This window comes from Carcharhinus amblyrhynchos, chromosome 19, assembly GCF_965287045.1.
Source record: "Carcharhinus amblyrhynchos chromosome 19, sCarAmb.v2.hapA, whole genome shotgun sequence".
Lineage (NCBI taxonomy): Eukaryota > Metazoa > Chordata > Chondrichthyes > Carcharhiniformes > Carcharhinidae > Carcharhinus > Carcharhinus amblyrhynchos.
In genome coordinates, this window is record NC_137342.1 from 335,794 (window position 1) to 363,092 (window position 27,299).

At 43.0% G+C, this 27,299-nt stretch overlaps 1 protein-coding gene across 3 annotated transcripts in view; it reads left to right on the plus strand.

The window, feature by feature from the left end:
- Positions 1-26,951, plus strand: part of appl2 (adaptor protein, phosphotyrosine interaction, PH domain and leucine zipper containing 2) — a 161,325-nt gene extending 134,374 nt beyond the window's left edge. For 2 of the 3 annotated variants that reach the window (XM_080207115.1, XM_080207117.1), the window contains 7 exons: positions 2,360-2,512; positions 3,392-3,459; positions 14,869-15,043; positions 24,116-24,152; positions 24,645-24,791; positions 25,599-25,646; positions 26,482-26,951. In XM_080207115.1, coding sequence (XP_080063241.1) covers positions 2,360-2,512; positions 3,392-3,459; positions 14,869-15,043; positions 24,116-24,152; positions 24,645-24,791; positions 25,599-25,646; positions 26,482-26,604 — 751 coding nt within the window. In that variant the 3' untranslated portion in view covers positions 26,605-26,951. The remainder of the gene's footprint in view (positions 1-2,359; positions 2,513-3,391; positions 3,460-14,868; positions 15,044-24,115; positions 24,153-24,644; positions 24,792-25,598; positions 25,647-26,481) is intronic. The other variant, XM_080207116.1, reaches the window with a different exon arrangement.
- The last annotated feature ends 348 nt before the right edge of the window (positions 26,952-27,299 follow it).

The following is a 27,299-nucleotide window of genomic DNA, read 5'->3' on the forward strand; positions in this document are numbered from 1 at the left end:
CAACGTCCGGAATAGTTGCAGCATAACCCCACGGCTCTTAAACTCAAATCCCCTGTTAATAAATGCTAACACACTGTAAACCTTCTTCACGGCTCTATTCACTTGGATATGATATATATATATATATATATATATATATATATGTAGACAGGCCAACTAGAGGTGAGGCTATATTGGATTTGGTGCTGGGAAATGAGCCAGACCAGGTGCTAGACTTGGAAGTTGGTGTGCATTTTGGTGATAGTGACCACAATTCGGTTACGTTCACCTTAGTGATGGGAAGAGATAGGCATGAACCTCGGGTCAGCAATTTTAGCTGGGGTAAGGGCGATTATGAGGCTATCAGGAGTGAATTAGGAAGCATGGATTGGATTAGGGGATTACAGGGACTGGGAACGTCTGAAATGTGGAGTTTTTTCAAGGAGCAGCTACTGCGAGTCCTTGATAGGTATGTCCCTGTCAGGCATGGTGGATTTGGTAGATCTAGGGAACCGTGGTGCACTAAAAGAGTTGAGTTGATGGTTAAAAAGAAAAAGGAGGCTTATGTTAGGATGAGATTGGAGGGCTCAGATAGTGCACTAGAAAGCTTTAGATTGGCTAGGAGGGAGTTGAAGAGTGAGTTGAGAAGGGCTAAAAGAGGACATGAGAAGACTTTGGCTGATAGGATTAAGGAGAATCCTAAGGCGTTCTATAGGTATGTCAAGAACAGAAGGTTGGTCAGGGCAAGATTAGGGCCAGTTACAGACAGCAGGGGGAAGTTGTGTGTGGAACCGGAGGAGATTGGGGAAGTATTGAACCAATATTTCTCTTCGGTGTTCACGCAGGGGGACATGAATATAGCTGAGGAGGACATTGGGTTGCAGGGGTGTAAAATAGACAGTATTACGGTTGATAAAGAGGATGTGCTGGAAATTCTTGAGGGGCTGAAAATAGATAAGTCCCCTGGTCCGGATGGGATCTACCCTAGGATTCTCTGGGAGGCTAGAGAGGTGATTGCAGAGCCTCTGGCTCAGATCTTCAGGTCGTCATTGGTCTCTGGTGTAGTCCCGGAGGATTGGAGGATAGCGAATGTTGTCCCATTGTTTAAGAAGGGGAACAGAGACTTTGCCGGGAATTATAGACCGGTGAGTCTTACTTCTGTTGTGGGCAAGGTTTTAGAAAAAATTATTAGGGATAGGATTTATAGTTATTTGGAGTGTAATGAATTGATTAGAAATAGTCAACATGGTTTTGTAGCGGGTAGGTCGTGCCTTACTAACCTTATTGAGTTTTTTGATAGGCAAAGGAATCTGGGATTACAGTACACAGGTCACTGCAAGTGGCAATGCCGGTGGAGAAGGTAGTCAAGAAAGCATAAGGCATGCTTGCCTTTATTGGCTAGGACACTGAGTTTAAAAATTGGCAAGTCATGTTGCAGTTTTAGTGAGCCTTAGTTAGGCCCCACTTAGAATATAGTGTTCAATTCTGGTCACCACACTACCAGAAGGATGTGGAGGCTTTGGAGTGGGTACAGAAGAGATTTACAGGATGTTGCCTGGTATAGAGGGCATTAGCTATGAGGAGAGGTTGGAGAAACTTGGTTTGTTCTCACTGGATCGATGGAGGTTGAGGGGCGACCTGACAGAAGTCTACCAGATTATAAGTTTGGGGGCGTTTAAGAGATCTCTGGATAGGTTTATGGACGAAAAGGGATTGGTATAGGCTAGTGGGTCATTGTTTTTGTAACTGATCGGCGCAACATCGTGGGCCGAAGGGCCTGTTCTGCGCTGTAATGTTCTATGTTCTATGTTCTATGAACCCCAAGATCTCTCTGTTCCTCCACATTCCTCAGAACTGTGCCGTTGACCCTGTAATCCGCATTCAAGTTTGCCCTACCGAAATGAATCACCTTGCACTTATCAGGGTTAAACTCCATCTGCCACTTCTCGGCCCAGCTCTGCATCCTATCAATGTCTCTTTGCAGCCTACAAGAGCCCTCCACCTCATCCACTACTCCACCAATCTTGGTATCATCAGCAAATTTACTGACCCACCCTTCAGCCCCCTCTTCCAAGTCGTTGATAAAAATCACAAATAGCACAGGTTAAATCCAGTTAAAAAGATACACATAGTCTGAAATAATGTAAGAGCACAGTTATTTGTAGACTAATCCAATCAGTAGCATTTTGTTTCAGTTGTGACTTTTGTGCTTAAAATTTCTGAGCCATGTTTCCAGCCTGCAGAATGGCCAGGACATTCTCTGCCCACTAACAGCAGTGACATGGTAACTGCTGCTCCTAGCAACCTTTACGGAACATCCCTGAGAATGCTAGGCTTAGTGTTGTTTTCTGCTTGTTCACCATTGTTTTATGCACTACAGAGCTGTGAATGACTATACTGAAGCTGTGAGCAGTGAAAAATGTTTGACAAACGCCCTAGAATCTGCAGATCCACTGGTAATTCCTGGAACTCCAATTCAGTTTGATCTGTTTACAACAAGAGAAGATTGTGATCAGGATAAGTCTGTCAGCAGGTTTGTGTATTCAACATCAATAAATTCAAGCCAGCTTCTGAATCTTAGTAACTAGATCTGTGTACTATGTACAAATGTGAAGTAATGCATTTTGGAAGGTCTAATACAGATAGGAAATACACTGTAAATGGCAGAACCCTTAAGAGTATTGATAGGCAAAGGAATCTGGGATTACAGTACACAGGTCACTGCAAGTGGCAATGCCGGTGGAGAAGGTAGTCAAGAAAGCATAAGGCATGCTTGCCTTTATTGGCTAGGACACTGAGTTTAAAAATTGGCAAGTCATGTTGCAGTTTTAGTGAGCCTTAGTTAGGCCCCACTTAGAATATAGTGTTCAATTCTGGTCACCACACTACCAGAAGGATGTGGAGGCTTTGGAGTGGGTACAGAAGAGATTTACAGGATGTTGCCTGGTATAGAGGGCATTAGCTATGAGGAGAGGTTGGAGAAACTTGGTTTGTTCTCACTGGATCGATGGAGGTTGAGGGGCGACCTGACAGAAGTCTACCAGATTATAAGGGGCATTGACAGAGTGGATAGCCAGAAGTTTTTTCCCAGTGTGGAAGAGTCAGTTATTAGATGGGATAAGTTTAAGGTGCCGGGCAATGTTTAAAGGAGATGTACGAGGCAAGTTTTTTTCACAGAGGGCGGTGGATGCCTGGAACTTGCTGCCGGGGGAAGTAGTGGAAGCAGATACGGTAATGACTTTTAAGAGGCGTCTTGACAAATAAATGAATAGAATGGGAATGGAGGGATACGATTCCGGAAGAGTAGGGGGTTTTAGTTCAGTCGGGCAGCTTGGAGGGCCGAAGGCCTGTTCCTGTGCTGTAATTTTTTTTGTTCTTGGTTCTTTGTTCTTATTCTTTGTACTTTAATCAGGTCAATATCTTTCAGACGCGCAAATCCATTCGGAGAATCAGACCATGACGAAGCTGGCACTTCAGAGGGTAAGAAACCTTTTAGCTGAAAGAGGAATTGTTATTTGTATCAGAAAATAATTTTGTAAAAGCTCTTTTAAAATACGTGAAGAGGATAATGAAGGAAAGAGTGGACCAATTAACAATCAGAAAGGTAATATGGTGTAATGGGTGTTTCCTGATGAATATCTTGCACTTGTTTTCATTAAAAACTCAATGGGCCGAATGACCTAATTCTGCTTTTATATCTAAAACAGACAATGCAGTTAAGGAAGGATAAGATGGGATTTCCATTATGAGAGGGGAAATGTTTAGCTTCCTTAAAGTGGAGAACCCCCCAGATGAAATGTATCCCAGACTGCTAAAGAGAGCAAGGGAGGAAATAGTGGAAGCTCTGACCATCATTTTCCAATCCTGGTGCTCCAGTGTGGTTCCAGAGAACTTCTAATGTTGTATCATTGTTAAAAAAGGATGGAAAGGATCACTTGAGTAATTACAAGCCAGTTGGTGTTACCTCAGCGAGAGTGGTAGATTCTCATTTAGAGAGGCCAGCATGGATTTATTAAGGAAGGTCTTAACTGACTAACTCAATAGAATAATTGTGCAGATAACAGAGGGTGAAGAGGAGGTTTACTAGGATGTTGCCTGGTATGGTGGGGAGGTCCTATGAGGAGAGACTGAGGGATCTAGGGTTGTTTTCGTTGGAAAGAAGGCGGCTAAGAGGGGATCTTATTGAAACATATAAGATGATTAGAGGTTTAGATAGGGTGGATAGTGATAGCCTTTTTCCTCGGATGGAGAAAGCTAGCACGAGGGGGCATGGCTTTAAATTAAGGGGGGGTAGCTACAGGACGGATTGCAGGGGTAGGTTCTTTACCCAGCGGGTGGTGAGGGATTGGAATGCCCTGCCTGCTGCAGTTGTAAATGCGTCTAGTTTGGGGGCGTTTAAGAGATCTCTGGATAGGTTTATGGACGAAAAGGGATTGGTATAGGCTAGTGGGTCATTGTTTTTGTAACTGGTCGGCGCAACATCGTGGGCCGAAGGGCCTGTTCTGCGCTGTAATGTTCTATGTTCTATGTTCTATAACAAGGGTAACATGTTTGTAGCAAGCTTTTAACCAGGTTCTACAATGACAAACTTATCAGAAAATTGAAAACTGAGTTCCAAGGAAAAGTAGCAAGATCGATTCATCATTGGCTCAATGACAGGAAGCCTGTGATAATGGTTGATATGTTTTTGTGGCTGGAAGTGGGATTTTAAGAACAAAGAACAAAAACAGCCTGGAAACAGGCCCTTCGGCCCAATGAGCCCGCGCCGCCATTTTAACATTACCAGTCCCCCCCCTCCATCCATGACCCTTATTTATTGTGTTATGGCCATCCACATTGAGGGAAACTAATTTAGGGACAATTTATTCCTGCCAATCAGCCTAATAGCACATCTTTGGGGTGTGGGAGGAAACCGGAGCACCCGGAGAAGACCCATGCAAGCACGGGGAGAATGTGCAAACTCCCACAGACACCGGCCCAAATCCATGTGTCTGCACAGCAATCAGCGATAGTCACTGAGCTGTCGTGTTGTCCAGCATCTGGTCCAGTTTAGGCACACACTAACGACATGAAGCACTAGGCCAATCTCGAACAACCAAGAGCAGCCCAAGTACGACTCATCGCATGTATGCCCCTCGTTGGACAACAAGGCAGACTGACTTAAAACCTGTGAATGAAAAGAGAAAAACATTATTATCATACCATATCCATTTACCTTGCCAGGGACGCCCCACTGCTAATGACCCTTATTTAAAACAATCTCCTATATCCACCCATCTCCAACGCACTCATGTGCCTGTCTTACTCTTGAACAACTCTAGCGTGCTTGCCTCCACCACCTTACTTGGCAGAGCATTCCATACCCCCACTACCCTCTGTGTGAAAAACCTCCCTCTAATATCTGTGTTATACCTCTTCCCCTTCACCTGAAGCCCGTGGCCCCTCATACTGTGTGTCTCTATCATAGGGAATAGCTTACCTCTGTTTACTCTATCTATACCCTTCATAATCTTATATACCTCTATTAGATCCCCCCCTCAGTCGCCGTCTTTCAAGGGAAAAGAGCCCCAATTTGTTCAATCTTTTCTCATAATCCAGTCCTTCCATATATTTTGTTCCTACATCAAGGCATACACTTAAATGTAGAGGGTCACATTTGAGATGTTTGCAAGTGGTTGATAGTGAGGAAAAACACTGTCGGAAGGCATCGATGGATTGGGCAACTGGGCATTAAATGTGGCAGATGGACTTCAATCTGGGGAAGTATGAGGAGAAACATGGCAGGGGAAGCTTCCAACTGCTCAACTTGTCTGTGCCCCTCATAATTTTATAACTTCTACAGGCCTCAGTCTCAATCTTTCCAGGGAGAACCAATCCCAGATTATTCAATCTCTCATAGCTCATATCCTCACCAAGGCAACATCCTGGTAAACCTTTTCTGTATTCTCTCCAACACTTCCATGTCCTTCTGGTAATGTGGCGACCAAAATTGGACATAGTGGCCGGGATTTTACGACCTCGCTTGGGAGAGATTCGTAAAATCCCGCCCAAGGCCAACGGAGAATTTTGTTCTGCGAGCCTGGGCGGGCGTGCCGGTAAAATTCCAGCCAGTATTCCAAATGTGGCCTAACCGGTGTGTTATATAATTGTAACATAACTTGGCAATTTTTATACTCAGTGCCCCGGCTGATGAAGGCAAGCATGCCATATCCTTTCTTCATCACCTTTTCCAGCTGTACTGCCACTTCTAAGGTTCATGTAATCATAGAATCCCTACAGTGCAGAAACAGGCCATTTGGCCCATCGAATCTGCACCGACCACAATCCCACCCAGGCCCTATCCCCATAACCCTAACTAGTCACGTTGACGCTAAGGGGCAATTTAGCATGGCCAATCAACTTTAGCTATGAGAAATGGTTTTCTTTGGAATGGGGAGACTAAGGAGAGATTTATTTGAGATATATAAAATTATGATGTGCCTAAATAAAGTAGATAAGCCCAGTTATTCTGCTATTAGAGAGGTTTTTTAAAAAATGGTATAGATTCAGTGTAACTGGTAAAAGAGTTAGAAGAAAATTGTGGATTGTTTCCTTTCACCTGAAGGGTGGGTGGTTCTGCAATTGAGGCAGGAACCTTCACAGTATTTTAAAAACATGTGAGTAAGAGCTTAGAGGAGTTATAACCTACAGGACTACAGACTAAGTGCCAGAAAATTCTGAGATTTAATTGTATTAACATCCCATTTCTAAAATGTTGCAGTCCAATCCCATAAGGAATCATTAATCCACATCATAAAGATGCCTGAAAACTTTCATGTTATTACACCACTAAAAAATATTGGACCTACTTTTAGTTAAAGGCAATTTATTTTCAGCACAACAGATCTCACTAAAAATATCACACCCATTTAGACCATAAATATCATAAAATCCCAACAGTGCAGAAGGAGGCCATTTGGCCCATCGAGTCTGCACCAACTCTCTGAACTGCACATATTTACCTCGCTAATCCCCCAACTAACGCATCTTGAGACACTTATGGGCAGTTTGGAACAAAGAACAAAGAAAATTACAGCACAGGAACAGGCCCTTTGGTCCTCCGTGCCTGCACCAACCATGCTGCTCGACTGAACTAAAACCCCTTGCTCTTCTGGAGATCATATCCCTCTGTTCCCATTCTATCCATGTATTGTCAAGATGCCCCTTAAAACTCAGTATCGTATCTGCTTCCACTATCTCCCCTGACAGTAAGTTCCAGGCACCACCACCCTCTGTGTAAAAAAAAAACTTGCCTCGTACATCTCCTTTAAACCCCCTAGCAATTGACCGTCCCATCCTGGGGAAAAGGTTCTGACTATTCATTCTATCCATGCCCCTAATAGTCTTGTAGACTTTTATCAGGTCGCCCTTCAATCTCCGTCGTTCCAGTAAGAACAAACCAAGGTTCTCCAACCTCTCCTCATAGCTAATGCTTCCAAAACAGGCAACATCCTGGTAAATCTCTCCAAAGTCTGCACATCCTTCTGGTAATGTGGCTATCAGAATTGAACACTATTCCAAGTGCGACCTAACTGAGGTTCTATAAACTCAATACCCTGGCCGATGAAAGCAAGTATACCGTATGCCTTCTTGACTACCTTCTCCACCTGCTTTGCCACTTTCAGTGATCTGTGTGTCTGTACACCCTCTTCGTACCAGTACTCTTAAGGGTTTTGCCATTTACTGCATATTTCTTATCTGTATTAGACCTTCCAAAATGCATTATCTCACATTTGTCCGAATTAAACTCCATCTGTATCTCCCCACCCAAGCCTCCAACTGATCTAAATCCTGCTGTATCCTCTGATGGTCCTCATCGCTATCCGCAAATCCACCAACCTTTGTATCATCCGCAAACTTACTAATCAAACCAGTTACACGTTCCTTCAAATCATTTATATGTATATAGCATATATTACAAACAGCAAAGGTCCCAGCACTGATCCCTGAGGAACACCACTTGTCACAGCCCTCCATTCGGAAACACACCCTTCCACTGTTACCCCTTTGTCTTCTTTGACCGAGCCAGTTCTGTATCCACCTTGTCAGCTCATCTCTGATCCCATGCGACTTCACCTTCTGCGTCAGTCTGCCATGAGGCACCTTGTCAAAGGCTTTACTGAAGACCATGTAGACAACACCCACTGCCCTACCCTCATCAATCATCTTCATCACTTCCTCAAAAGACTTGATCAAGTTCGGGAGACATGACCTCTCCTTCACAAAACCATGTTGCTCCTCGCTAATGCATCCACTTATTTCTAAGTGGGAGTAAATCCTGTCTCAAAGAATCCTCTCCAATAATTTCCCTACCACTGATATAAGGCTGACCGGCCTGTAATTACCTTGAAGATTCTTGCTACCCTTCTTAAACAAAGGAACAACATTGGCTATTCTCCAATCCTCTGGGATCACCCCTGTAAGAAGTCTCACAACATCAAGTCCAACAGGTTTATTTGGTAGCAAACACCACTAGCTTTCGGAGCGCTTCTTCGTCAGTTCTGATCACAGACAGAGCATATAAAGGCACACACTCAGTTTACAGAATACTGATTAGAATGTGAGCCTTTACAGCGAATCAATTCTTTATTCTCATATTTATTGACAATTACCAAAGTTTCCTGATCTTAAGGATTCTGCTTCTAGTCTATTCTAAACTGTTCTGTGGCCTTTATTTCATTGTCTAGTCTGTTCAACTACTTTCAATTTTATATCTGTCCAAAGTATTCCATTTCCCTGGTATCTGATCATTTTATGACACAAACATAAGAACATAAGAAATAGGAGCAGGAGTAGGCCATCTAGCCCTTCGAGCCTGCCCCGCCATTCAATAAGATCATGGCTGATCTGAAGTGGATCAGTTCCACTTGCCCGCTTTCTCTCCATAACCCTTAATTCCCCTGTCTATCAGAAACCTATCTACCTGGACTTAAATATATTTAGCGAGGTAGCCTCCACCACTTCAACGGGCAGAGAATTCCAGAGACTCACCACCCTTTGAATGAAGAAGTTCCTCCTCAACTCTGATCTAAACTGCCCCCCTCCCCCCCTTTATCTTGAGGCTGTGCCCTCTAATCCTGCTATCCTTTCTAAGCAGGAAGAATCTCTCTACCTCTACCCTATCCATCCCCTTCATTATCTTATACGTCTCTATAAGATCCCCCCCTCATCCTTCTAAACTCCCAACGAGCACAGACCCAATCTATTTAGTCTCCCTTCATAGGCCAACCCCCTCATCTCCGGTATCAGCCTAGTGAACCTCCTCTGCACTCCCTCTAAGGCCAAAATATCCTTCTGCAAGTGCGGCAACCAAAATTGCACACAGTACTCCAGCTGCAGCCTCACCAGTACCCTGTACAGTTGCAGCAAGACCTCCCTACTTTTATATTCTATCCCCCTCGCTATAAAGGCCAACGTTCCATTTGCCTTCTTGATCACCTGCTGCACCTGCAGACTGGGTTTTTGCGACTCGTGCACAAGGACCCCCAGGGAAGTGACAAGAGTCACTTCCAAACCTACTATCAGTATTTACACTTTCTTACTGCACTCCTTCACTCCATTCTACTAATTCATAAACTGTACTTCTTGGCCATGAACATTTATCTAATATTTAATCCATGTTTCACAGTTGTACATCCCTTCATTCTTAGACTCCTCTGGAGTATACACTCTGAACAGTTGTCTTTTGGGTGTGCTGGGTCTGTCTGTGTATCATAATCACTCACATTTCACTAAACAACCCTTGACCTACAGCACTCTGTTCATCAGGGCCTCCAGCCACCTCTCTTTTTAAAGTGCTTATTTACTTCTATTGGCTGCTTAAAGTCTGAAATTTTGTATAAAATTGTGAGGAATGCACCTTGATAATTTGATTGCAATGTTTGATAGGTACTGTCTTGCCATCCTGATCTATTATTTTACTAGGGTCTTACTTTGTAACCTTACTTTTCATTGTATGCTGAATCTCCTGAACTAAACTCTGTCTCAGATGGCCATATACAATGTTTCCAGCACTGTCTGAATTTTCTCTGAGACCTCAACTTTGAAAGCCAGCCTTCCCAGTTATAAAACATTCAGATAAGAAGTAATGGAAATAATTGTAAGACCTCTAGTGCGGGAAGGTAATCACAGAGCACAGAAAGCAATTTGGGATTATTCCCATATTTTAATACTTTTTTCATGGGATATGGGCATCCAAGGATGACGTGGTTGCACAGTGGGTAGCACTGCTACCTGACAGGAGTAGCGACCTGGCTTCAATTCCAGCTTCAGGTGACTTTGTGGAGTTTGCATGTTCTTCCTGTGTTTGCATGGATTTCCTCCAGCTGATCTGGTTTCCTCCCACAGTCCAATAATGAGCGAGTTAGGTGGATTGGCCATGTTAAATTACCATTAGTGTCCCAAGATGTGCAGATTAAGTGGATTAGCCACTTGCATGGGGTTTTGGGGATAGAGCAGGGGATGGTCCTAGATGAGAAGTTCTTTCGGATAATTGGTGCAGACTTAGGGATTCTATGGTATGTCAATGTCAACATTTGTTGTCCATCCTAATTGCACTTCAGAAGGTGGTTGTGAGCTGCTTTCTTGGACTACTGCAGTCCCTGTGATTTTGTACACTCAGTGTTGTTAGGGCAGGAGTTCCAGGATTTTGACCCAATGGCAATACATTTCCAAGTCAGGATAGTAAGTGACTTGGAGGGGAACCTCCAAGTGGTGGCCTTGCCAGGTATCTGCTGCTCTTGCCCTCCTAGTCGGTGGAGGTCTCAGGTTTGCATGGTGCTGCTCTGGGAGCCTTGGTGAGTCAATGGGTCCCTGAGTATGAATGTATGTTGCTTTTAACTAGCATAAAAGAGCCACATTATGTGTTTGATTGTGCAGGGACCCATTCTCTGTAAGCAAAAGGAATATGTCCAAACCTAGCCGTTACAATGTATTATCTGGGAGCTTATGAGCCTTTACTTTACCCATGGCAACCCTTCAGCCAATCATTGGGGCCAATGGTGGCGTAATGACAGTATCACTGGATAGCAATCCTGAGGCCCATGCTAATGCTGTAATGGGTTCAAATCCCACCACAGTAGCTGCTGGAATTGAAAGCTAGTCTCAGTGACCAGCTAACTCTCGTTGATTGCTGTAAAAACCATTCTGACTCACTAATGTCCTTTAGGGAAGGAAATGTGCTGCCTTTACCTGGTCTGACCTACATGTTACTCCAGATTCACAGCAATGTGATTGACTCTTAATTGCTGTCTGAAATGTCCTAGCAAGCCACTCAAATCAGTGGTAGTAAGGGATGTCCAATTAAATACTGGCCTTACCAGCAATGCCCACATCCCAAGAAAGAATAAAAGGGAAAAGAAGTTAGTGTTGACTTGCCAACCTTTTTCTCATGTAGCATAAATTGATGAGAGAGTTTGAAATTTGGCCTTCTTGCATTTGTCAAGGTGAGTATAGGAAGCAAAGCTTCAACAACATTCAGCTTGTGTACCACCAAGTGACGACAAATCTCTCTCTTTTTAAACAAAATCTGAAATAGCTTAGGCCCTTTAATTAAGCCAGATATGGTTCTATATTCTTATAATTTACACTGATAATTGTCTTGCATCCCTTTATATTGCTCTGATAGGACCCTTTATCCTTTTAGCTAACTCTGAGCCAATCCCGTATCCCTTTGACTAACACTGATCCTAATGTGATTGTATATTTTTCAATTGAGGATACAAGGTCATTTGCATACATTGGCATACAATGTATTAATTTCTGCAGATTAAATTACAAAGAACAACACAGCACGGGAAACAGGCCCTTCAGCCCAAGGAGCCCGCGCCGCCATTTTAACATTGTGAGTTCCCTCTTCCACCCGTGACCCTTGTCTACACTTATGGCACTCCACATTGGAAACCAGATTGAGGGGAGACTAGTTTAAGGACAATTTGTTAACACCAATCAGCCTAATAGCACATCTTTGGGGTGTGGGAGGAAACCAGAGCACCAGGAGAAAACGCATGCAAGCACGGGGAGAATGCGCAAACTCCCACAGACACCGGCCCAAATCCATGTGTCTGCACAGCAAACAGTGATAGTCACTGAGCTGTCGTGCTGCCCAGCATCTGGTCCAGTTTAAGCGTACACTAACGACATGAAGCACTGGGCAACTCTCAATGTCCAAGAGCAGCCCTCGCACGACCCACCGCGTGAATGCCCCTTGTTGGCCAACAAGGTGGACCGAAGCACCTGTGGATTAAAAGCAAAAAAACATTCTGCACTTGCCTGCGAACCGGTCCATTCCTTCCTAAAGTCCTTCAATTTTTATGTTAGATGCAAATTCTGAGATTAATTCTCTATGAATACCAGAGGTGAGCCCAGCACTGACCATCTGAGTGCATTATTGCCAACTTTCGTCCTTTCACACTCATTTTTCCCAACACGTTTCCTGTTAGCTAGTTTTCCATCCATATTTAATTTTCTCCTATATCATTCACCTGAATTTACAACCAGGACATCTTATCAGCGTTTTGAAGATTGTTGGATATTCCATCTACTGCATTCCCTTTCTCTACCCAAACTATCATTTCTTCAAATCACTGCTTCTTTTCTCAAAGATCTTGCACTGACCTGCTGGCTAATCCTTAATCATCTTATAAATGTTCAGGGCATTTTTCTAGAATTACAGATTCTAATCATTTGCTTGCTCAAAGGTATCCAGCAAAACAATTTATATAATTCAAGAGGATTGGAAATTGCTGACAGAACCTCTGCAGTTTCCCCCCTGATGTTCTCATTATCCTTCAGCGATAACAAGAAAACATGGTCAGACGCACAGTGACATCACAGCAAAGAATATTTTGGAGTGGCTACAAACTTACTTGAAAATGTAGGTTTTGAGGAGGGGAGAGAGCTAGAAAGGGAGCAGAGTCTAAAAAGGGAATTTCCGAGCTTAGCATTTGGATAGCTAAAGACATAGAGGGTGATTTTACTATTGCGGAGGTGATAAAGTGGGGTGTAAAGCACTTAGTGCAATTGGCACCGGATTTCCGGCATGTTCAGCCTCTCATCGGAAATGAGCGAGAGGCAGGTTATGGGTGGCACGGTGGCACAGTGGTTAGCATTGCTGCCTCACAGTGCCAGGGACCTGGGTTTAATTCCCAGCTTGGGCCACTATTTGTGTTGAGTTTGCACGTTTTCCCCATGCCTGCGTGCGTTTCCTCCAGGTGCTCCTCCACTATCCAAAGATGAGTGGGTTAGGTGAATTGGTCATGCTAAATTCTCCCTCAGTGTACCCAAACAGGCACCATCAGAGTATGGCAACTAGGGGAATTTTACAGTAACTTCACTGCAATGTTAATGTAAGCCTACTTGTGACGAATAAGGAAACTTTTACTTTAATGTTAAATGCTGTTTAACATCTGCATAGCAAACCCCGCACTCAATCATCTGGGTTCCCCTTAATGATCTCGCCAGGAAAGATTCTCGCCTGCAATGTATAGATATGTCGACTTGGCCTTGTCGGTGGAACTGCTTCAGGCAGCCTGCACTTGCAGGGGCCTGACATCTCTCTTTTTTTTGTCAGATCCCTGCTACTACTATTGCGTCTGTGCAGCATTGGACATCTGCACGTGCGCACTAGCTCCCTCTGCAGGGTTTTGAGCGTGTTAAGCCCCACCCACAGGCTTCGGCAGTGAGTAACAGGCTCGCTCAGAATTTTTCAGGCAGAGTGCATGGGAGGTTGGGGGGTGGGGGGGCGGTCTGAAATCACACCCGAAAGACACATCTGAAACTCTCCCAGTTTTAAGTCTGCCCAACACTTAGAAATAAAATGGTAAAATCACCCTCATAGCCAACATTGGTGAGTTGAAGGGAGTGTGCATGGTATGCCAGAGTTAGAGGACCACGGATTTCCCAAAAGAGTATCGGGCAGGAGAGGTTACAAAGATATGGAGGAGCAAGATCATGGAGTGATTTGACCATGAATGTGAGAATTTTGAATTTAAGTTGTTGCCATATCAGGGCCCATTTTTGGTCAGCAAGTACATGAGTGTCTGGGACACTCATGTTGGAATATGGGCAGCAAACCTTTGGATGAGGTCAAGTTCACAGAAGGTGGAAGACTGTTCGGGGAACATTGGAGTAGTTGAGCATGGAGATAGCAGTCTGTTTACTTCCTGTAAATTCACAATCAGGCCTTGTCTCTATGTTTGTCATTTGTTTTTTGGAAGGTTGGAGAAGTGGTGCAGGCTCATATGTGATTGCCAGTTCAATTCACAAAGGAGCCTCACGGTTCACTCCAGTATAATTAGACATTCCTGAGAGTAAGGCACAGGTACCACTTACAAAGTAGCCTATACTGACATACCTGAGAGTATTTAAGGCTGATCTTAAACCTGTAACTGGTACACTGAAACATAGCACCCAGGGGTAAACTAGGAGGTGCCTCACTGCAAAGTTAGAATTAGATGGAAAGTTTTCCGGTTAAATTCAGGTGGAAGGTGTGCTGGTTGGAATCGGACAGTCTCCGTATTGGGTTGGAAGATTATTCCACTATTTTACTGATAGTGAACCAGCAAGGGCAGTGACACGGTTCTGAGTTCACGTAGACTCTGTCTTCTGGGAGAGTGAATGATATGATTGTTCAATGAAGATCACTGTTCTGAAGAGCCTACACTCAAAATGGTAACATTCTTACTAATGTCTTCCAATGTATTATACTGAGTGTCATGATCATAATTGAAGTCCTTAATTTAGATTTCTCTTTAGATGCAAACGCATATGAAAATTGTGGAATGAGATTGATACTAAGCTTTGTAGCACCAATATTCAAACAAATTTAGCATTTAACTTTTTTTTTTACAGGTTTGCTTCTGCACCAAGTGTTTACAGTCAGATTTTTAGGGTCCATAGAAGCCAGAACTGATCAGAGTGATGAGTTGATCTATGAGACAATGAGGCAAGTTTTGGCCGCACGTGCTATCCATAATGTCTTCCGTATGGTCGAGTTTCAGATGGTTGTCACCTCCCGGGAACTGAGGTAAGTCACCTTCCAACTGCTCCTGTTATAAAGCTGTTAACAACACATTTCACTTCCCTGTCAATCCAGGACTTGTCTTTTGAATTTTAGTTTCCTTCTTTTATATCAGACTATGCACTTTGTGTAAGGATCAATAAAACATTATATTCAACTTTGATTCGAAAGATAAAGGGATTTTCAAGGCTTCAAATATCAACATGTTTATTAACATTTAAGACAGTTATATCAACAAGTACTTTTGCATCTAATATTCACCTCCCATTCTCGCCCCAAAGCTGGAAAATTCCACCCAAGGTTAATGGACCTTTCCATGGTCCACCCCTCCCCCGCTCTGATTCCTGTGGTGGACAGAATGGGAAAATTCGCCCCTTAATGTTTACTACATGGGTTTCTAAACATTGTACAAATTGTGAAAGAAACAAAAAAATAGAGACTGGGCCACTGTGATAAGCATGATGCGGAGATGCTGGCATTGGACTGGGATAACACAGTAAGAAGTCTCACAACACCAGGTTAAAGTCCAACAGGTTTATTTGGTAGTAAACTGTGTGCCTTTATATGTTCTGTTTGTGATCAGAACTCTCACTCACCTGACAAAGGGGCAAACCCCAAAAACTAGTGGCGTGTACTACCAACTAAACCTGTTGGACTTTAACCTGGTGTTGTGAGACTTCCCACATTGATAAGACCATGGAATGGGGGTTGGGAACTGAGGAGGGCTTGACAGGAGCAGGCAGCACTTGTACAACCCAGCAGTTAACAAGCTCAGCCATCCTGACAACAATGTGCCTGCGTAAAAAGAGAAAGATAGGAATGGTGCAAAGACACCATACTCGAGAAGAGTCCAAGGTAGAAGGAGAGAGATCAGGAAGAGGTCCCAGCTGAAAACAAGGAGGAACAGAAAGCAGACTCTAACCATAGAAGGACTGCGGTTGGCAGACCTTAAATAGAGAAGGCTCAGAGAAGTGCCTGGTGAGTGTCAGTGCTGGAGGGACTGAATGTTTGTGGATGTGGTGTTAATCAAGCAGCTGCTTTGTTCTGGATGATGTTGAGCTTATGTAAGTGCACAAGTCTTTGAAGGTGGCAGTGCAAGTGGAGAGTGTGGTGAAGAAAGCCTATGGTATGTTAGCCTTTATAGGAAGGGGTATAGAATATAAGAGCTGGAGTCTAATGTTGCAGTTGTGCAGAACGTTGGTTCGGCCGCATTTGGAGTACTGCGTCCAGTTCTGGTCGCCTTACTACCGGAAGGACGTGGAGACTCTGGAGAGAGTGCAGAGGAGGTTTACCAGGATGTTGCCTGGTACGGAAGGACTGGGGTATGAGGAAAGATTGAAGAAATTGGGGCTCTTTTCCCTTGAAAGACGCTGACTGAGGGGGGATCTAATAGAGGTATATAAGATTATGAAGGGTATAGATAGAGTAAACAGAGGTAAGCTATTTCCTATAATAGAGACACGTAGGACAAGGGGCCATGGACTTAAGGTGAGGGGGGAGCGGTACAACACAGATATTAGAGGGAGGTTTTTCACACAGAGGGTAGTGGGGGTATGGAATGCTCTGCCAAGTAAGGTGGTGGAGGCAAACACACTAGAGTCCTTTAAGAGTAACTTAGACAGGCACATGACTGAGTTGGAGATGGGTGGATATAGGAGAACCTTTTAAATAAGGGTCATTAGCATTGGGGCGTCCCTGGTAATGTAAATGGGTATAGTATGATAATGTTTTTTTCTCTCTCTCATTCACAGGTTTTAAGTCGGTCCACCTCGTGTCCAACGAGGGGCATACACGCGATGGGTCGTACTGGGGCTGCTCTTGGTTGTTCGAGATTGGCCTAGTGCTTCATGTCGTTAGTGTGTGCCTAAACTGGACCAGATACTGGGCAAGACGACAGCTCAGTGACTATCGCTGATTGCTGTGCAGACACATGGATTTGGGCCAGTGTCTGTGGGAGTTTGCGCATTCTCCCCGTGCTTGCGTGGGTTTTCTCCGGGTGCTCCGGTTTCCTCCCACACCCCAAAGATGTGCTGTTAGGCTGATTGGCAGGAATAAATTGTCCCTAAATTAGTTTCCCTCAATCTGGACGGCCATAAAACATTAGACAGGGGTCATGGGTAGAGAGGAGGACTGGTGGTGTTGAGATGGCGGCGTGGGCTCGTTGGGCCGAAGGGCCTGTTTCCCGGGCTGATTTTGTTCTTTGAGCTTCTTGAGTGTTGGTGGAGCTGCACCCATCCAGGCAAGTGGAGAGTATTTAATCACACTCCTGACTTGTAAATGGTGAACAGACTTTGTGTAGACAGCAAATGAGTTACTCTTCCCAGAATTCCCAGTGTCTGACTTGCTATTAGAACTAGAGAAATGTTACGACACAGAGGCCATTCAGCCTATCATGTCTGTGCCAATCAAAAAAGAAACAGAAATGAGCTCCTCCTTTTAATCCCACTTGCTGCACCTGACCCATTTGCAGGTTACAGCGTTTCAGATGCAGATCCAAATACCTTTTAAATGATTTCAGCACTTCAACCTGAACCACCAGTTCAGGCAGTGAAAACCAGATGCCCATCACCCTCTGGGTGAAAACATTTTTCCTCGTACCCGCTAATCCTTCTATCAATCTATGCTCCTAGTAATAAGTTTTTCCTATCTACCCTTTCTAGGCTCCTCACAATTGCGTACTTTAATTATGTCATCCGCTTATAGAACATTACAGCGCGCCTTCTCTCCAGCGAAAACAACCCCAAATCCCTCAGCCTCTCCTCATATGACCTCCCCTCCATACCAGGCAACATCCTGGTAAACCTCCTCTGCACCCTCTCCAAAGCCTCCACATCCTTCCTGTAATGTGGGGACCAGAACTGCACACAATACTCCAAGTGCGGCCGCACCAGAGTTGTGTACAGTTGCAACATAACGCTGCGACTCCTAAATTCAATCCCCCTACCAATAAATGCCAAGACACCGTATGCCTTCTTAACAACCCTATCTACTTGATTCCCAACTTTCAGGTTAGTCTCCTTTGTTTGAAGAAAAACAATCTAGTCTATCCAATCTTTCTTCTAAATGCACTTTTCAGGCCCTTGTAGCCACAGTATTCGATTGACTGGTCTAGTTAGGTTTATAGAACATAGAACACTACAGCACAAACAGGCCCTTCGGCCCATGAGTTGTGCCGATCCCATCAACACCTACCAACCTACAGACCTATCTATAACCCTCAATCTCATTAAACCCCATATACTCATCCAGAAGTCTTTTAAAAGACCCCAGCGAGTTCGCCTCCACCACCACTGACAGCAGCCGATTCCATTCACTCACCACCCTCTGAGTGAAAAACTTACCCCTAACATCACTTCTGAACCTCCCTCCCCGCACCTTAAATCTGTGTCCTCTCGTAGCGACCATTTCAACCCAGGGAAATAGCCTCTGAGAGTCCACCCTATCTATTCCTCTCAACATTTTGTAAACTTCTATCAGGTCGCCTCTCAGCCTTCGTCTCTCCAGGGAGAAGAGTCCCAGCTCCCTCAACCTAACTTCATAAGGCATGCCTCCCAATCCAGGCAACATCCTTGTAAATCTCCTCTGCACCCTCTCAATAGCTTCTACATCTTTCCTATAGTGAGGCGACCAGAACTGCGCACAATACTCTAAATGAGGCCTGACAAGGGTCTTATAAAGTTGCAGCATTACCTCCCGACTCCTAAACTCAATCCCTCGATTAATGAAGGCCAGTACACCATACGCCTTCTTGACCACCTCCTCCACCTGCGAGGCCGATTTAAGAGTCCTGTGGACCCGGACCCCAAGATCCTTCTGCTCTTCAACACTACTCAGACTTCTGCCCTTGATAGTGTACTCGTTCATCCCGTTGGTTCTGCCAAAATGGACGACTACACATTTATCTGCGTTGAAGTCCATCTGCCACTTCTCCGCCCAGTCCTGCATCCTATCTATGTCCTGCTGCAACTTTTGCCATCCTTCCAGACCATCCACAACACGACCAACCTTCGTGTCATCAGCGAACTTACTTACCCATCCCTCCACTTCCTCATCCAGGTCATTTATGAAAATGACAAACAACAAGGGTCCCAGAACAGATCCTTGAGGCACTCCGCTGGTGACTGACCTCCATTCAGAAAAAGCCCCATCCACAACCACTCTCTGCCTTCTGCAGGCAAGCCAGTTCTGGATCCACAAGGCCAAAGGCCCTTGGATCCCATGGCCTCTCACCTTCTCAAGAAGGTCAATGGTAACCACAAAGTTGATGGTGGAGGAATTCAGTGATGGTAATGCCATTGAATGTCAATGGGGCAAAACAAAACTTACATTTATATAGTGCCTCTCACAGTCTCAGGAATTCCCCTAGAACTTCACAACCAGTTAAGCACTGCAGGAAATACAGCAGCCAATTTGCACACAGCAAGCCCCCACCACCCTCTGTGTTAATGACCAGAGAATCTGTTTTAGTCAGTGATTTGAGTGATAAATATTGGTCAGGGCATGACAGATAACACCCCTGCCCTTCAAAATACATCTGAGAGGACTGAAGGGACCTCGGTTTAAAGTCTCACCTGAAATAGCATCTCCCACTTCAAGCACTCCCTTAATGCTGCAAAGAATTGACAGAGTGCATCATGTTTCTCTTGTAAAAAGAATGTGATGAGTGATCTAACGGTCTTTCAAATTCTGAAAGATTTTGACGGAATGGCTGCAGAGAGAATGTCCCTTCTTGTGGGGAAGAGCAGAACACAAAGATGTAGTGGTTAGCACTGCTGCCTCACAGGGTCTGGCCTGGGGTCACTGTCTGTGTGGAGTCTGCACGTTCTCCCCGAGTCCGCGTGGGTTTTCTCCAGGTGCTCCAGTTTCCTCCCACAATCCAAAGATTGATTGGCCATGTTAAATTAACCCTTAGTGTCAGGGAGACTAGCAGGGTAAATACATGGGGGGTATGGAATACGGCCTGGGTTGTGATCAGTGCAGATTCATTGGGCCACATGGTTTCCTTCTTCACTATAGGGTTTCTATGATTCTATGAATTGAAACTCATTGAATATAAATAGTCTCCAAGAAATCTAGTAGTGAATTGAGAACAAAAGCTTTAGCTGAACCTTTAGCAAACTGCAGTTCGGCTACTAAAGAATTTAGTTTTAGAAATATGTGAGAATCTTTGAGAGGGTACACCAGAATGTTTCCAGATTTGAGGGGTTTTAGCTACAAGTTTAGTTTGGGGAAGCTGAGGCTAGAATAAGAGACGGAGGGGAGACTTGATAAAGGAATATAAAATTATAACATAGATAAGATAGAAAAACTGATCATACTAGGTGTACAGATTAAAACACAGTGCAAAAGAACTGTGAGGAAAAGCAGTTTTATGCAGGGTGTGGTAATGATCTGGAGCCAAATGAAAACACAGATGATTAAGGAACTGCAAAGAGAATTGGATGTCACTTGAAGAAACTGAAGCTGTAAAGTGACAGGAATAGAGCAGTGAAATGGGCCTGGCTGGACATGCTTACACAGAGCCTGTATGGTTTCAGTGTGGTGAATAACTTCCTCCTATATCCATCTGTCACTTCCCTCCAGCCTCACAACCTCACTTCTCAATTCTAGCCTTTTGAGTAATCCTGATTTTAATCGCTACACTATTTATCCACCCATCATGGCACCTTTAGTTATCTCATAGAGTCAGACAGCACGTAAGTTAATTGCCCCTTAGTGTTAGGGGAATGAGGTAAATGAATGGGGATAGGGCCTGGGTGGGATTGTGGTTGGTGCAGACTTGATGGGCCAAATGGCCTCCTTCTGCACTGTAGGGGTTCTAAGATTCTAAGAAGAGGCCCTTTGGCCCATCGAGGTGCACTGACAAAACTGAATCTACGCTAATCTCATTTTCCAGCACTTCTCATTATTGTACTTTTTAAAAAGACTAACGTTTCCCACCTCTGCTAACTTCCCAGGCAGCGCACTCCAGGCTTGTGTCAGCCTCTGGGTGAAAAAATCTTTCCTCATATCCCTTCTAAATCTTCTGTCCCCCACTGTTAAATTATGACCCCTCATTACAGACCCTCAACGGTGCTTCATATCCATCTTGTCCATACCCCTCGTAACCTTAACCACCTCAATCGAGTTCTTCCTCAGATTTCTCTGCTCGAAAGAAAACAATCAAGTGTATCTAGCCTATCTCCATTGCTCAATTGCTCCACCCAGGCAACATCCTGGTGGCTGTCCTCTGCACCTTTTCCAGTGCAATCACATCCTTCTTATAATGAGGCGACCAGAACTGCATTCAGTACTTCAGCTGTAGCCTAACCAGTTTTGTACAGCTCCAGTATAACACCCTGCTCTTAGAACCGATGCCACGACTGATAAAGGCAAGTGTCTCTGTCTGTCTGCTTAATACCCTGTTAAAAAAACTCCCTATCTGTGAATTCTGTACCTACATCATCCTCCTCTCGCATGAAGACAGATGTGAAATATCTATTTAACACCCCAGCTCCTCATACAGATTGCCCTCTAATGAGTCTTGGATGTTTACAGCATGGAAACAGGCCCTTCGGCCCAACTTGTCCATACTGCCCTTTTTTTTTTAAACCCCTAAGCTAATACCAATTGTGCACATTTGGCCCATGTCCCTCTATACCCATCGTACCCATGTAACTATCTAAATGCGACTACCTCTGGCAGCTTGTTCCAGACACTCACCACCCTCTGTGCGAAAAAATTGCCCCTCTGGACACTTTTGTATCTCTCCCCTCTCACCTTAAACCTATGCCCTCTAGTTTTAGACTCCCCTACATTTGGGAAACAGTATGACCATCTAGCTGATCTATGCCTCTCATTATTTTATAGACTTCTATAAGATCACCCCTCAGCCTCCTACGCTTCAGAGAAAAAAAGTCCAGTCTATCCGGCCTCTCCTCATAACTCAATCCATCAAGTCCTGGTAGCATCCTAGTAAATCTTTTCTGCACTCTTTGTAGTTTAGTAATATCCTTTCTATAATAGGGTGACCAGAATTGCACACAGTATTCTAAGTGTGGCCTTACCAATATCTTGTACAACTTTAACAAGACGTCCCAACTCCTGTATTCAATGTTCTGACCAATGAAACCCAGCATGCCGAATGCCTTCTTCACCACTCTGTCCACCTGTGACTCCACTTTCAAGGAGCTATGAACCTGTACCCCGAGATCTTTGTTCTGTAACTCTCCCCAACACCCTACCATTAACTGAGTAAGTCCTGCCCTGGTTCAATCTACCAAAATGCATCACCTTGCATTTGTCTAAATTAAACTCTGCCATTCGTCAGCCCACAGACCAATTGACCAAGATTCTGTTGCAATTGGAGATAACTTTCTTCACTGTCTACTATGCCACCAATCTTGGTGTCATCTGCAAACTTACTAATCATATCTCCTGTATTCTCATCCAAATCATTATTATAAATGGCAAATAACAGTGGACCCAGCAGTGATCCCTGAGGCACACCGCTGGTCACCGGCTCTGATTATCCTCTTCCCCTTAATCTATTTAAGGAATATCTTGGGAATATCTTAATCCTTCCCACCAGTGCCCTTTCATGGTCCCTCCTTACTCTCCTAATTGCTTTCTTAAGTTCCCCCCCTGCACTTTCTGTATTCCAATTCTCCATTATGGCCTCTGCTAATTTGCTCCCTTTGTATCTGTTACAAGCTTCTCTTTTATATCTTATCCAGTCCTGAATATTCCTAGACATCCAGGGTTCTCTGAGCTTGTTGCTGTTACATTTCACCCAAAAAGGAACATATTGGGCCTGTATTCTCCCCAACTGCTCTGCTGTAGATTTTTCCACAAGAAGCTGTTCTCATTCTACTTTGACCAGACCCTGCTTTATGCTAATAACATTGCCATCTCAGCCCTAAAGTTTTTGAATTCTTTCCCTAAATCTGTTTGCCTCTCGACCTTGCTTTCCTCCTTCAAAACACTCCTTTAAATCTAACTCTTTGACTGAGTTCTGGATTATCTTACCTCATATCTCCATACGTGGTGAAGTGTCTCATTTTATTCTCTAACGTATGGGATGTTTTACGATGTTATTGGGACTATCCCAGTTGATATTGCCTTGATCCTGAAGGTATATTAATGTCTGTCTTATTTACAACTGTAAGTAGGACAATGATTAATTTAAATATTAAATTCAATCATTTGAAAGTTTCCTTTTCCACAATGGTCATGTTAATCAAAGGCTTCTGTTTGCTGTCAAGATTCAACTTTTGAAATATGCTCTTTAAGTTAAGGAAAGACATTCTTGGTGTCTCAGCTTCATATCATTTTTGAAGTTTACAGATAATTTATAACTCTTACCAGTATCTCAAGTAACAATAGGTTGTGAATTTGTGTATTTTCCCCATGCTGTGTTTCAAAATGTATACATTTTAATTGAATAAAGTTGCAATGCAACTAAATCGATACAGTGAGTGACTGCACGAGGCCCTCAATCATTTGTCTAGTTTCCTAAGATGCATCAGTAACATGTAAATTATACATACTGCAAATGGTCAAATAGTTGAATTGACTTTCAATTGACAGTTACCATTCCAGGCTAAAATATCAAGCACTTTCATTACAGCACCTAGACTGATCTTCCCTCACCCCCCTCTTAGTTACATTGCCTAGAGACACAGCTGATACTGACCCATTCCTGGCAAAATGTATCAAATCCAAGCCAGATGGAGGCTTCAAACAATTTTTAATGATAGTATTATAAATATTGTTACTGGGAGTTACTGGTGGACAACAGTTGTTAGTATCAAATGCTAGATTTTATTACAGATTAACATTCTGAAATGATTTTTCATTGTTTTTCTCCAAATGTAACATTTTAAAAATAATGTTTAGAAAAGTGTGATTGTAAAGTTTTCTTTTTTAAGTGAGATTGAATTGTAATTGTACAACCAGCGCAGTTTAAATTGGGGATGTGAATTTCTTATGTGAACATTTAATAATATATGTGTAAAATTAAAAATCAAAAGCAATAGGGGTAATGATTAGGACTATCAACTATAGTTTACTGATTGTAGATGAATAATTTGGTTACAGATTCATCGATCCACAAACCCAAATTACAAAAGCAAGTGTGAGTAACAAAATCTTTTTCCTGTTTTACTGTCTGTACAAACATTCTCTCTACTGTTATTGTGATTGAACGTTCCTGCACATGACTCTGCTTCCAAATGCTTCCTGAATCATTAACCTTTGTGTATGGAGTTTCATCATATACTCTTCAAATAAAGGATTTGTCGCCTGTTTGAATAGTAAACCAGCACCTTAGCCTTCTGTTCTGATCTGAAACACAGATTGCTACTATCAAGACTGTGTCAAAATGTTTGTCAAAATGTTTGTCAAAATGTTTGTCAAAATGTTTGTCAAAATGTTTGTCAAAATGTTTGTCAAAATGTTTGTCAAAATGTTTGTCAAAATGTTTGTCTGCTTTAGATGAATGTAATTAAATGTGAAATGTTCAAAAAAGAGTTGACACCTGTATGCAGGTTTGGAGAGAGATAATATTACAAAGCTGTAGTGAGGCTGATGTGTAATATTGGTATTTCATCCTGTCTTTTTTTTCCAGTTTGCCCTTGGTGATGTGACACTGTATGCTACTCATCAAGATAACAAGAGATTAATTGGGTTTGTGGCACGTGCTCCTGATTCTGACACAGAGAACAAATCTTTACTGAACTGCTGCATTTTTGAAACAAATGACGATGGAGTGAAGGTAAGTTGGTTTCTCCCTACAGTTACATTATGTAATGAAGCTCAGAAATCAGCGTTGCTCACGTGGGTTCAATCTCTGTCAATCTGTCATCTTTCTCCACATTCAGCATGGAGATAGAGCTGGCGTTTGACCTTCCCTGTTGAATGTTGGGATAAAAGTGGATTTTGGGGAGTGGGCCATGATGGAAGGTGGGGAGGGGGGAGCTGACATAGAACATTACAGCGCAGAACAGGCCCTTCGGCCCACGATGTTGTGCCGACCAGTTAAAAAACAATGACCCTCTAACCTAAACCAATCCCTTTCCATCCATAAACCTATCCACATGGTGATACTGCCCTGATTGCAGAGGTGCAGCAGTGAACAAACACAATGACACAGCCCCAACTATAATCTTATTCATCACAAACAGCATATAAATACCTCCTCGTATCTTGTTAACCAGCTCCATGCCTTGTGTATGTTTCCTGATCTTTATACCCTTTTGTAAAGAAAATATGTTCAGTATTTGAAAGGATAAATCTGTTTTATTTCAGTGTTCTGTACCAGTGGCAAAAGGATTGATTATGTTTTATTTATAGAATCACGCCCCAGTAGCCAGGGCAGCGTCACCATATCTGTCCCTTCCCCACTCCGCAACCCTAAATCCCAACTTTCAGCAGGAAACACCAGCTCTATCTCCATGCTGAATGTGGAGAAAGATGACAAATAGACAGAGGCTGAACCCGTGTGCTGACTGACTAAATGAAATGAGTGACTAATTTATTAAAGGCTGACATTTTATTGTCTCTTGTGTCTCATGATTTACAGATCTGTTCCATTATTGATCTTGGAAAGAAGATTAATCAGGCAGAAAGGGTGAATATTAAAACTTGTTTTAACAACGCAGTTGACTATCATCCATATAATTTTTTTAACCTTTTTCAGTGTTTCTATATTCTTTTTGTAAATTGAAGATCCGAATTGTACATAGTATCCCAAGTGTGGTCATAAAATCATAAGAGATAGAGCAGCAAGAAGCAATTCAGTGCACTGAGTCTGCTCTGCCATTCCATACAACAATGGTTAATCTGATTGTGGCCTTAACTCCACTTTTCTAATAACCCAGAACTCTCTTATAGATCGCTAACTCAGACTTAATCCAGCCTCCACCACTCTGGGGGAGAAAGTTTCAAAGGGTAACAGCCCTCTAAGAGAAGAGATTCCTGCTCACTTCTGTATTAAATGGGATACCTTTTATTTTTAAACTGTGCCCCTGTGTTCTAGATTTTCCCACGAGAAATATCTTCTCAACCTCCACCAGTCAAGGTTCCTGAGAATCTTACGTTTCAGTAAGATCGTCCCTCATTCTTCTAAATTCTGAGCCCAATCTTTCCTCATAAGACAACCACTTCATCCGAGGAATCAGGCAAATAAGTCTTTTTTAATAAATCGTTTTTCTCTTACATCTTTGAGTTAGTACTTCATCATCTGTCCTACCACTGACATTAAGCTAATATAGTTCGTGGACTTGATTAATCTTCCTTTTTAACTGTTGGAATAACATTATCTTGCCAACAGTGGCGAAATTTGTCCTATAGCTGAACACGGATAGCTTAAATCATCACCCACAATATACAAGTGCTGTATGTAACTGGACTGCAGTAGTTGAGAAGAATCTGTTTAATTGTCCAAGGAATTCTGTATCTTTCAGGATCCAGAAGCTTTAGCCGTGCTTATGAAGTCAATAAAACTCAGTGCTGATGGAAAGTTCCTATTACTAAGACAACAGACGGACAAAGAGGAAGCAGAAGAGAGTTTAGAATCAGAAGCTTAGAGTCTGAGTACTGGAGCAAACATCATTCACAATTTCCAACAATTTCTTTGATTCCAATTTCAGTCTTTTCATTATGTAAATGTCTTTCTTTGTTGGATATTAGACCAGTGAAACATGAGTGAATTTTGTGTTAGATGAAGAATATCCTTATATCGGGGAATGAAGAATCAATATTCATTATTATAGTAGTAATTTAGGGCTGCTTTATACAATCAAATTAATGAGGATTAAGACTGACTTAATTAATACTTTCATTTTAAACTGACATTCACTAAATTGATCCAAGTGCCTATACTTTAAAGCTTCTTCATAAGACTATGCTGTGAGGAATTCCATTGCTTTGCTTTTCATTAAAGAAAATTAAAGATTTGTTTCATAATTTCACTGCATCAAAGTGCTTTACAACCAACGTGCAAAAAGAAATAAATGTACTGTAATGATTGCAATCAGGCACACAAGTTCAGTGCTATTAATGGGGTTTAATGAGATTGAGGGTTATAGATAGGTCTGTAGGTTGGTAGGTGATGTGATCGGCGCAACTTGTGGGCCGAAGGGCCTGTTTGTGCTGTAGTGTTCTATGTTCTATGTTCTATTAGTGTAGTATAATAAGCTGAATTAGGCCTTTAAATATTATCATACTGGTACCTTGTGTGTGAAGGAGTGCTGATGTGATGTGATACAGACAAAGCAGGTAA